Source organism: Brachyhypopomus gauderio, chromosome 14 (genome assembly GCF_052324685.1).
Source record: "Brachyhypopomus gauderio isolate BG-103 chromosome 14, BGAUD_0.2, whole genome shotgun sequence".
NCBI lineage: Eukaryota > Metazoa > Chordata > Actinopteri > Gymnotiformes > Hypopomidae > Brachyhypopomus > Brachyhypopomus gauderio.
Window position 1 is genome coordinate 20,761,723 of NC_135224.1, and position 11,577 is coordinate 20,773,299.

The 11,577-nt window shown below is 46.6% G+C and overlaps 1 protein-coding gene across 1 annotated transcript in view; it reads left to right on the forward strand.

The window, feature by feature from the left end:
- Positions 1-10,851, forward strand: part of epha4b (eph receptor A4b) — a 90,292-nt gene extending 79,441 nt beyond the window's left edge. The window contains exons 12-17 of the mRNA XM_076972426.1: positions 363-424; positions 2,499-2,708; positions 3,791-3,940; positions 5,121-5,314; positions 6,114-6,251; positions 7,351-10,851. Coding sequence (XP_076828541.1) covers positions 363-424; positions 2,499-2,708; positions 3,791-3,940; positions 5,121-5,314; positions 6,114-6,251; positions 7,351-7,450 — 854 coding nt within the window. The 3' untranslated portion in view covers positions 7,451-10,851. The remainder of the gene's footprint in view (positions 1-362; positions 425-2,498; positions 2,709-3,790; positions 3,941-5,120; positions 5,315-6,113; positions 6,252-7,350) is intronic.
- The last annotated feature ends 726 nt before the right edge of the window (positions 10,852-11,577 follow it).

Here is an 11,577-nt window from a genome sequence, read left to right on the forward strand (position 1 = left end):
GGCAATGCTGTACACATTACAGCTGAAGCACCTGTCACAAGTCATCCCCCTCCAGCTAGTCCCTCCCCCTAGCCCTCACGGGCCACCCTACCTGTCAGTCACCGCAGTGGCTCAGCTAATAGGCTGAGCGGTTCAGTGACGATCGGCCCAGTCTAATTAAGGCTGTGATGAGGATCTGTCAGTGTGAATAATAGTGGCCACCCCTCCCCCTCCCCCACCTCTTCTTTAGTATCCCAGCACTGCAGGATTAATGACGCTATTACTGTGATTTATATCCGTGTGGCTACTCCCCCCCCCCCCCAAACTGGACTGTAATAGTGCCAAATGTTTTATTTCTCTCTTTCTTTTTGTTGTGTGCACAGGCAAACCAGTGATGATCATAACAGAGTACATGGAGAACGGCTCCTTGGACACCTTCTTGAAGGTAAGCAGCAGCTAGTCCAGGCAACACTTCCACGCAACTGCCACCTGCCCGGGGCAACGTAGCTGCCACCTGCCCTGGGCAACGTAGCTGCCACCTGCCCGGGGCAACGTAGCTGCCACCTGCCCTGGGTAACGTAGCTGCCACTTGCCCTGGGCAACGTAGCTGCCACCTGCCCGGGACAACGTAGCTGCCACCTGCCCTGGGCAACGTAGCTGCCACATGCCCTGGGCAACGTAGCTGCCACCTGCCCTGGGCAACGTAGCTGCCACCTGCCCTGGGTAATGTAGCTGCCACCTGCCCTGGGCAACGTAGCTGCCACCTGCCCTGGGGCAACGTAGCTGCCACCTGCCCGGGGCAACGTAGCTGCCACCTGCCCGGGGCAACGTAGCTGCCACCTGCCCTGGGGCAACGTAGCTGCCACCTGCCCTGGGCAACGTAGCTGCCACCTGCCCTGGGGCAACGTAGCTGCCACCTGCCCTGGGCAACGTAGCTGCCACCTGCCCTGGGCAACGTAGCTGCCACCTGCCCGGGGCAACGTAGCTGCCACCTGCCCGGGGCAACGTAGCTGCCACCTGCCCGGGGCAACGTAGCTGCCACCTGCCCTGGGGCAACGTAGCTGCCACCTGCCCTGGGCAACGTAGCTGCCACCTGCCCTGGGGCAACGTAGCTGCCACCTGCCCTGGGCAACGTAGCTGCCACCTGCCCTGGGCAACGTAACTGTGCGCGGTTCCAAGGGCAGACCAGCACACACGCTCTTCTGCTAAATTAAACAGAGACAAAGAAAGAGATGCCTCACGCGCACGTGTGTGTGTGCTCAAACCTGCCACAGGGGAGCGTTGGGGGGGGGTGAGATCGGTAGATTTATAATTAAGGGCACATCTCCACAAATCTGCTCAAATGTCTCCCTGGAACTCCTCTGATTTATTGATGCCTTTGTCACCCTGAATGGAGTGGCATTGTAATTTTATTCTGGACAGATATGGTTTTTTTTTTTCCCCTTACACCGAGCGTCCCATTTTAATTGCTCACACTTCGAGCAAATGAAAATGAAATCTAGCCAAAAAAAAAAAGGTTTCTCTGAAATTGTCGATCCTTGTGCCGGGTAATGAACGCCATAAATACCCCTTTAGCCCACATAAAAAGCTAACATAATTATGGGCTGGTTTTTACGGCTAATAGCTCATAGCCTGTCTGCCTAGGCTACATGTGTTTAATTAGAGTATGGATCAATTTATTAAAAACAACCCCACCCCCTAGCCCCTCGCACAGGCAAGCGGACACATGGACACACACACGGACACACACACACACACACACACACACACACACACACACACACTCTCATTTTCATGCACGCTGTTTTTACACTAAATACTGCATCATGATTTACGACTAGATGGATTGAAAGCAAAAGTGTCCGTTGATCAGGATGAGCAATCAATCAACGAGCTGTATTTCATAAAACAAGGCATAATTAACTTGCTTCCCACACGGCTTGTGAAATAAGTCCGTGTTTGGGATTGATATTGCTCACAGAGACAAAAGAGGCGTTTTAACGAGATTAGTTCACAGCCTGGATATGCAGATTAAGGCATCAGGCTAATTGCTCATAGCTTGAATTGTTTGGGGGATGTAAATGACGGCCTGGCCTCCCTGTTTTTCTCGAAAAAACATTGTTTTACACCAATAAACCCGTGTAGGAATTACAGGGCATTACAACAGGACAGGCTATAAAATCTCTGGTCCGGGTCTTTGGCATAATGAACTTGAAGGTCTCAACAGTTCAAGCACTACAATTCAGTATTCCATTACCACACACTCTATTTTTAAACAGAGCTCGTAAAAAACGTACAAACCAGATGGATAACAAATACCAACAGAAAAACGCAGACCAGCACAGAATAATGCAGACGACGTTTTATTTTTTAGTCAGTCCAAATAAATATAAACAACTTATCCGGACTGCCAGGTGCCTTTGTGACTTGGACCTGGTCCCAGATCTTATGACTGATGTATCGTTCGCTGCATGAGCGCCGCGAGACGGGTTTGTTGACATAAACGTTTCCTCCTGTAGAAGAACGACGGGCGTTTCACGGTCATCCAGCTGGTGGGGATCCTGCGGGGCATCGCCTCGGGCATGAAGTACCTTTCGGACATGGGCTACGTGCACCGGGACCTGGCCGCCCGCAACATTCTGGTCAACAGCAACCTGGTGTGCAAGGTGTCCGACTTCGGCCTGTCACGGGTGCTGGAGGACGACCCGGAGGCCGCGTACACCACGCGGGTAAGTTCAACACCCTTGTCCCGGTCCAGACCCTCGCCCCAGTCCATGTCCCTCTTGGGAAATGGACGAATCAGGGCGTCACGCGGGCCAAACGAGCAGATCTGAGTAATATGGGTGAGTGGGAAAGTGGACAGAAAGGACAGGTGGAGACACTGGAGAGTAAGAAAGGGCCAGGAAGAGCTGGAGAGATCAAAAAGGGACGGGGGGAGGGGAAAGGGGCGGGAGGACGGGTTTGATTGGTTCATGGGGGTAGGGGGTGGTGTCTGGGGGGGGGGGGTCGGGAAGTTGCCGGCAGGTCTTCTGGATGATGTGGGAAAGGTGATGGAGAGTGAGAGAGGGTGAGAAAGGGTGAGTGAGGGTGATGGAGAGAGAGAGAGGGTGATGGAGAGAGAGAGAGGGTGCATACTCTGGGTCTAGCACTCATTTTTGTGCAAGATGAGAATGTCACACTCATGCCCACTTTCATTCATGTCACTGAAGACTTCATGTCAGTCTTCGAGGCCCGCCCCCCCCCCCCCCTCTCTCTCTCTCTATCTGTCCATCATTACCTGGCCCTCCTTTAAGTCTGCAGCCAACCCTGGGAGTAGAGTGAGGTCAGCTTTGTGTGTGTGTGTGTGTGTGTGTGTGTGTGTGTGTGTGTGTAGAATTTGTCTGTATACTGTGTACATATGATGATGGAAAGACCAAGCTATTGCTACTCACCATGACTGACATGGGCTGTCATTAAATAAATGTAAAGATGGTTTTTTTTAGAAGTTGTGTGAGCAGGAGGTGGAGCCACCAGGACACACCCATTCTTTGGCTCCTCCCTCACACAAGACTGAATGGAGTAGTGCCAGTTTGCTTCTCGTTTGACTTTGACTTTGACAGATTGACCACTGTGCACAACAGCTGCGTTTTAATGGGATTAGCGAGGTACAAACTGGTATTTCTACGGCAAACGGCCCTCCCAGTCCATTGATCCCAGTTTTGCTGGTCAACGACAAAGCGCGAGAAAAAGCAAGAAAGCAGAAATGTGGATAGAGTACCACTCCATTCATCTTCTTTCTCCTCTTCCTCCTCCTCCTTCTTCGGTGGTACAGGGCGGTAAGATCCCGATCCGGTGGACGGCGCCGGAGGCCATCGCCTACCGCAAGTTCACGTCCGCCAGCGACGTGTGGAGCTACGGCATCGTCATGTGGGAGGTGATGTCGTACGGCGAGCGGCCATATTGGGAGATGTCCAACCAAGACGTGAGTGTCCCTGAGCAGAGAAGTGGTGTCTTACATTACTACGTTGGTCGGTACTAGCGGGTTCATTAATCGATGAATATCCTTAATAAGTCATATATATTATTATGCAGTGTAACTAACTAGATCTACCTTTCTGCCTCCCCTTATTTATGTAAATGTGCAATATTTCTAACTTTTCAACAGTGCACTTGAAAGAAACCCCTCTTAGCTAAATCTAATACTGGAGCACCTGCTGATTACACAGAGTATTTCTTAGAGCCAATTATTTAGTCAAGGACAGAACGCCTTCTACCTGGCCACGTTCCTAACAGAAGCTAGCGAAAACACATTCACAACGGTTCTTTTGAGCACTAACCATGAGACAGACAGAGAGTTAGGCTTTATATACTGTACTGTTTATATATATATATTGTTTTGTTGCCGTTACACTGGGTTGCTGTTTATCTGAGCTGGAACATCTGGTTTAGTACATCTGGTTGAGTATATCTGGTTTATAAGATTTGGTCGAGTATATCTAGTTTCATACATCTAGATTAGTGCATCTGGTTTAGAAGATCTGGTTTATAAGATCTGGTTTGGTAGATCTGGTTTAGTAGATGTGGCTTATAAGATCTAGTTAACTATCTGTATATCTGGTAGTGGAGATCTGGTAATGTGGATCTGGTTAAGTACATCTGGTAATGTAGATTTAGCAGATCTAGTAATTTTAGGTTTAGTACATTTAGTTTAGTAAATCTGGTTTATAAGATCTAGGTAAGTAGATCTGGTTTAGTAGATCTGGTTTAGTACATCTGTTCTCTTGTTCTTATTTCTCGTACTTTTTTGTCACTCTATTCCTCCTTTTCTTCCTCTTTCTCTTATTGTTTTACTTTCATTCACTCTCCTTCTTATTTTTTCCTTCTCATTTACTCATCTATCAGTCTCTCTGTCTGTTTTCCTCTCTCTCTCTCTCTCTCTGTCTTTCCATCTCTACTTCTCTGCCTCCCCCATCTCCGCCCTCAATTCCAATTAAAGCAATGGTGATTTATTGACACAACAAATATTCACATTTGTTTTGCTCGCTCTCTCTCTCTCTCTCTCTCTCTCTCTCTCTCTCTCTCTCTCTCTCTCTCTCTCTCTCTCTCTCTCTCTCTCTCTCTCTCTCTCTCTGTCTCTACCCCTCTCCCTCTTTCCTCCTCAGGTGATAAAGGCGATAGATGAGGGTTACCGGCTGCCGGCGCCCATGGACTGCCCCGTGGTTCTCCACCAGCTCATGCTGGACTGCTGGGAGAAAGGGCGTGGTGAGCGGCCCAAGTTTGGCCAGATCGTCAACACCCTGGACAAGCTGATCCGCAACCCCAACAGCCTGAAGGAGCTGGCCAACACCTCCATATGGTAAACACCTCCTCCTCCACCTCCTCCCGTCTGATGCCATAGCCCCTCCGGTAGATGTTACTAGTGTGGCAGCTAATCGCTTTATGCAGTGCCATTTCGATTAAGATGGAGAGCTAAACTATGCAGTGACAAACAGGATGTGGGACATTTTGGTGTGTGTGTTATGATTTTATTAAAGATTTTGCGAATTTTTGGGGGGAATTTTCATGGTTTTCGCACTTTAAGCTTAATTCACACCATGACTCACCGCTGATTCACACCCCATCCTGTTACATCTCTAGTCCTGTTAAATTCCACCTCCCTGAAATACGGCACTGATAGTATGTTTTGGTTAGGTTCCACTTACGGCTGGAGCACGATTGTATCTGATGATGGGTAGGATGTAGGTTGGTTCCTTTTTGCCATGAGTAGATCAGGAACTTAAGAGAAATGAGAGCAATGCCCAGATTAGTGCAGTAAGCCTCCAGACAGGCAGTCCAGAATGCATTGCACTCTCAACCCCCTGAGCCACATCTGATTGGCTGAAGCGTCTGCCATTTGATCCTGCTACTCCTGGCCTCCAAACCCAAGAGGGGATTAGTGATGATTGAAGTAGTTACCAGGATTGCGGTGGGAGTTGTCCACCTGTTTTCACTAAAACGCCTCTTCCTCTCACAACGAGCGAAAGCTGTTTTAATTTTGTCTCATGTGCCTCTCATGTAGGCATCCCAGATTGTATTGTTTTGTGGTGAAGACATCCAGATTAAATCCCGATCCGACTGCCAAGTTAGCATGGCTAACATCCATCCGTTCTTTCCAGGGAAGATGTGTCCACTCCTGATTTTAGCGTGGGCACTGTGGACGAGTGGCTAGATGCCATCAAGATGGGCCAGTACAAGGAAAACTTTGCCTCCGCCGGCTACGTCACACTAGACGCAGTACTCTACATCAGTTTAAGGTATAGCACTGGGGTAATCAACTATATTTCTCCGCGGTCCAAATTTGGCAGATAGCTCCGACCTGCGGTCCGGGGGGGGGGGGGGGGGGGGGCGTTGTTCGAACGTAAGTTGTTGAGGGGGAGGGGCGGCGAACGAAACACTCGTGACGAAGTGTTTTTCAATAGCCCTGAAATAAATACTCCGGTTTACAATTAATTCTCCCGTCAAAATAAAAAAATATTTTTAACAATTTATTCTCGGTCCGGATGGGATGGCATTTGGGTCCGTATCCAGTTAATCAGGAATCAGATTGGGTCCGGACAGGACTGCGTTCAGGTCCGGATCCGGACCGCGGTCCGCCTGTTGGTGACCTCTGGTATAGCACCTCAAGATCTCCACCGTAGATCTCTTCTCAAACATCTTTCCTGTACTGCACGGGGTGATGATTCTCCTATAGACTAAATTCTAGACTACAATGTGATTCTGTTGATTCAGTGTATATAAATATCAGGCACTCTTAATTCAAGGGTCCAATTCATGTCCATTTGTAAAGAATATTTTGTGGACCAAATTACTGGTAATATTCTAGTCAGAAGCTTAGAGCTTTCAAGCTGTGCTAATAACTGTTCATCTTCAACTCAAGTTTATTGTGATTTGAAGATGTGCAAAATGTACTGGGTGTATCTGGTACTGTATCGACCATATATCATATATTACTGAGAAGAAGTCGTGTCACATTGCATCATCATAACTTTTGCCAAGTACCGAATCATCTAGTGTTATGACAAGGTTTCCAAAGTTCACGCTGTGGTTTGAGTTCTGACAGGCCTGAGCTGGTCTTCAGCCACGGGGTGGATGATGAGCGCCCCCTATGGGCCGGGGCTCCGGGGCAGTGTGCAGCACGTCGGCTCCAAGCCTTGGAAGCTGACTGTAACTGCTGTAACTGAAAGCACAGTCAGTGAGATAAATGGGGAAAGCCCACGAGAGCTAAATTTAAGTAGAAAAATGTGGCACACAGTGTGTGAATGAAGTGCACTGTACACGCCCAATTAACCCATCTCTCTCTCTCTCTTTTGTCTTTCTCTGTTTTTCTCTCCCCCACCTCCCAATGTTCCTCAGTGAGCTGAGTAAGATGGGTGTGACCCTTGTAGGCCATCAGAAGAAGATCCTCTCTAGCGTCCAGAGTCTGCAGGCCCAGGGGAGTCAAGTACAGGTATAACGGCTCCACCAGCAGACAGAGCGGAGCAGACAGACTGACGCACAGAGAGAGGGAGGAAGAGAGAGAAAGAGAGAGAGAGGGAGGGAGAGAGCGCTAACCCCAGAACTGCTGCTCCCAGAACTGTCTCCAACCAGAAGCTTCACTGAACCAACCACCGCCCCACACCCCTCTGGAGCTCCACAGTCTCCAGAGTTGGAGCCACGCCGCAGAGACCGACCTGTGATGGCCGGCCCGGACAGAGGGACATCCGTCACATAAAGAGACAAAAAACGAAACTTAAAAAAAAGAAACAACAAGAATGAAAAAACTAAAAGAAAAAAGATGATTTAGAGAAGATGAACACTGTTTTGTGAAGTGTACGGTCATTTTTGCATCGTCTTGCGATTCGTATACTGTCATTTGCATAATTCTTGAGGTTTGATTTAATTACCGAGGTCTAAAAGAGGTACCTGATAGTCAGACTGGGATTGGTTCGTGCACTGGGCGTCGCCCTCAGTATGGGCACACCCACCAGTCTACCCCTAAGTGCAACCAGAAAGCAGACAGAAAGGGATTCTGGGCGTGTGATATAAAATGCTAATTTCTAATTTTCTTAGTCGTCTGTAGCCTTTTGCAGTCCAGAACTTTTTATTTTATTTTATTTTTAATTTTTTACAGCAATTAAAATATCACGGTCCATGTAATAAACGGATGGCCTTTCTGTTTGGTTTCCATAGCTAGTGGCGACAGGAGATGGTGATGCATCAGCGGAGGTGGAGCTAATGGCTGACTAGAAGTGTAGTCCTTGACTTTGCATCTGTAGTCCTTGACATTGTTCTTTACCTCAGAACAGAAGCAGGCGTTGTTCTCATTTTTCTCGTACTGTGATGAAAAAGAATGCCAGACCATTTTTATTTGGGGTGGGGAGCGGCCTTTAATCGTTCATTACGCATACTGGTTGTGTGTTGGCCATTAAAACTAAGAAGGGGTGGCCTTCATCGCACCTCTCAAGTGTTTGTCTCTGAAACGAGTGAGGGCCTGTTTATCTGTGAGTGGACCTATAAACGCAGGAGTTTTCCTTTGTTTGTTCCTGGTTGTTATTGTTTATTTTTCTTTTGTCCATCGTTGAGTGTTGTGAAGCAAGGAGTGTCCATCTGTACCCCCAAGAACCCCAAATGAAAGCTGGTGGAGATCATCTGTTGGAGATCATCTGGTGTTGCTAGCTGGAATACCCTACTCGTTCATTAATGATTAGCAAAATCGGCTTTTTTGAATGACGTACGCCTAGCAAGCTGGCCGACACCCTAAGCTGCATGGCTAATCTGGAGTACAAAAATGTTCAATTTCAGTAAATCAGTCTCAGTTATGATGAACCGTATTACGCGTAGGCAGTAGTGCGACAATGCATGGTTACATTTGCAAGAGCCTCATGTGGACCCGTCTAATTCCCATTGTCTTAGCGGACAAACAGTAGAAAACTGTCAATATAGCATCACGAAGAAAACATCGTAAAGCAAGACACCTTAGCGTTGAGCTCTTAGCGCTGACAACGCGTGCCATGACACTTTTATGTTTACAGCCGTGTTAACCCAAGAAAGACTAATGCAACGTATGTATGTACCATATTGTAAAAAGAAAGTGTACAGTGTTGATTTCAAATGAACGAATATGAAAAGAACCTATAGAATGTTTGTAATGATGTAACTTTATCTAGTTTTCGAAGAGAAAAAGATGTGATACATAACCGTTCAGCGGAGTTTTGCCGGTGTGGGATATAGCCAGACTCTGGAATGTAGCATGGGTTTTCAAGCTTCGTCTTTGGTTCGACAAGTGACAGTGACTGCAGTTAGTTTCCCTGAAGTGGTGGCAGTAGCTGCTTGACTTTAGATGCCTTATTAACTGTGTTTCCTTTCTCTTCTCTTCTTCCCGGTAGAGGCAGTTGTCATGAGACCCCCCCGATGTACATAGTATTTATCATGCTGTCACTCAAAGCTGTTGCTCAGTAACAATTCCAGGCTCGACACGCCCACCGATCTGGTAACCCCTCCTCCCGAGAGATCGAATGTCGTTTTATCAACAAGTGTTCAAACAGCAAGCTCGCGTTGGTGCATGTGGCTCGGGGTTGATGATTGTAAACCTGCAGGGCTGAACTAAAAGTCCTCTTGCAAATTTTACAGTAAATCCATTTTCTCTTTACTATTTTTGTACAAGTTGTTCTGTGACGTATCACTGTTTCATTTAAGCAGACCACAGTTACTTGTACATAATTCGTTGTTAACAGAAGCCAATAACCCTTGATCAAACCTGTGGCATCTCCTTAGTATGGATTTTACCCACAGTGACATTTCACGTTCTTTATAGCAATCTAGCTATTTTTTCTTTGGTGCATTGTAATGAATTATAATCCGATATGTTCCACACAAGACTCACTCCAAATTGTTATCGTCAAGGCACACAAATGTTCACAATTGCTGTGCGACTTGTTTCAGATCAGCTCAAAAACTGATTGGACTGCTGATCTGAGATCATTATCATCTCATAGTGTGAGATTACGTGCATTTACGCAAAACAACAGAAACCACGAGCGCATCCTGCAATATTCACTGGGCTGTTAGTCATTTTGCACTTGAGGGATGGTTACAAATTATTGACTGTAAAATGCAAGTCAGATGGAAATAAGAACGATGTCCTCGCCCATGTGTTTTTCCCATATTGTGCATTAATCCGAATTGTAAACAAATTAAATGGAAATTTGTCATAATGTACTGAAATCAATTCAGCTGTTCTGGCTCCAGATCTCCAAATGAAGTTTATTTACTGTTCTGGCACAGTAAGACCCAAAAAGCAACGTGGATCTTGTCTGGTGCTTCATTTTGGTTTGGGCCATAGAACCAGCTCTCGTAACCCAGTTGCAGGAACGGTTGTGCGCCGTTGAACTGAACCTTTACAGAATGAACCACACTTTGGGCATCTATAGGCATTGTTAAATAAAATTAAGGCGAAGATGATGATGATGATGATGATGAAGATGATGATGATGATGATGATGGTGATGATGATCAAGTCGGGGACAGTAGCGATACTCGTCTTCCACCACTGTGCATTTTAAATAGATTTCCAGATGCAATTTAGTAAAAAATAAAATGAAGGATTAAATTGGACTCTGGTGCCAGTCAGACGAAAACGATGAACACGTTGCTTGTGATGTAAGTAGACGAGTCGCGTTTGCAAACTGTCCATGAAGCAGCTATGAGGCTAGGAGGGCGTGTCCCTATCTCGGGCCGGGCCCTGCGCGTCCCGGCCGGTCCGTGATTCTCTGTTCTCTGTGTAAGCTGTGCCCAGTGTCTTCCTAACCACAGGTTTGTTCCGTCTGCCCCAAGGAGGCATTCATTCTTCATGTTGCTGTAATAAATATGCTGACATTTTCTATCTCACTAGAACGCCTCTCTCTTCTCTTCTGATGGCATCTATAGTATGTTGCAATTCACGTCAATCATAGCAATGACTCTTAATTCCAGAAATTAATGCATTTCTCAAAGTGCACTCATGTAAACACATAGCATTCTACATATTAATATCCAATATTTCAGTATATTTATACAGTTATACTGTATAGAATTATAGAGTCAAACTGTATTAAAACTGCAGTTGTCCTAGAATAAGTAGGACATTTTCATCTTACTGCATTGGTATTTATTCAATAGATTACACACACACATATATTCATTCTTAAGATTCATTTATTATGTCATGCTTAACAATATCTTGGAGTAATCACGGTCACACATAACAGGGAGACTAAAGTGTGTGTAGTGAATGTTCAAATCGAGATGAAGGCTCAACACAACAGTTCCTGTTTATGTAAAAAAAGTTTCTCCGCATCGTAATCAACCAGAGAGCAGGGCCTGACTTTTTCTTCAGATCTTAACCAGACATGCCCTTTGACCCCAGAGGATTGCAATGGAATATTCCCCAGTGATGGCTGGGAGAGAGAACGAGAGAGAGGGGTTGGGAGAGAGAGAGACAGAGGGAGGGAGAGAGAGACAGAGGGAGGGAGAGAGAGAGAGACAGAGGGAGAGAGAGGGAGGGAGAGAGAGGTTACCGACCTCCTGCTCTTTTCTGTCTTCTTAAAGCACTCCTGCTTCTGC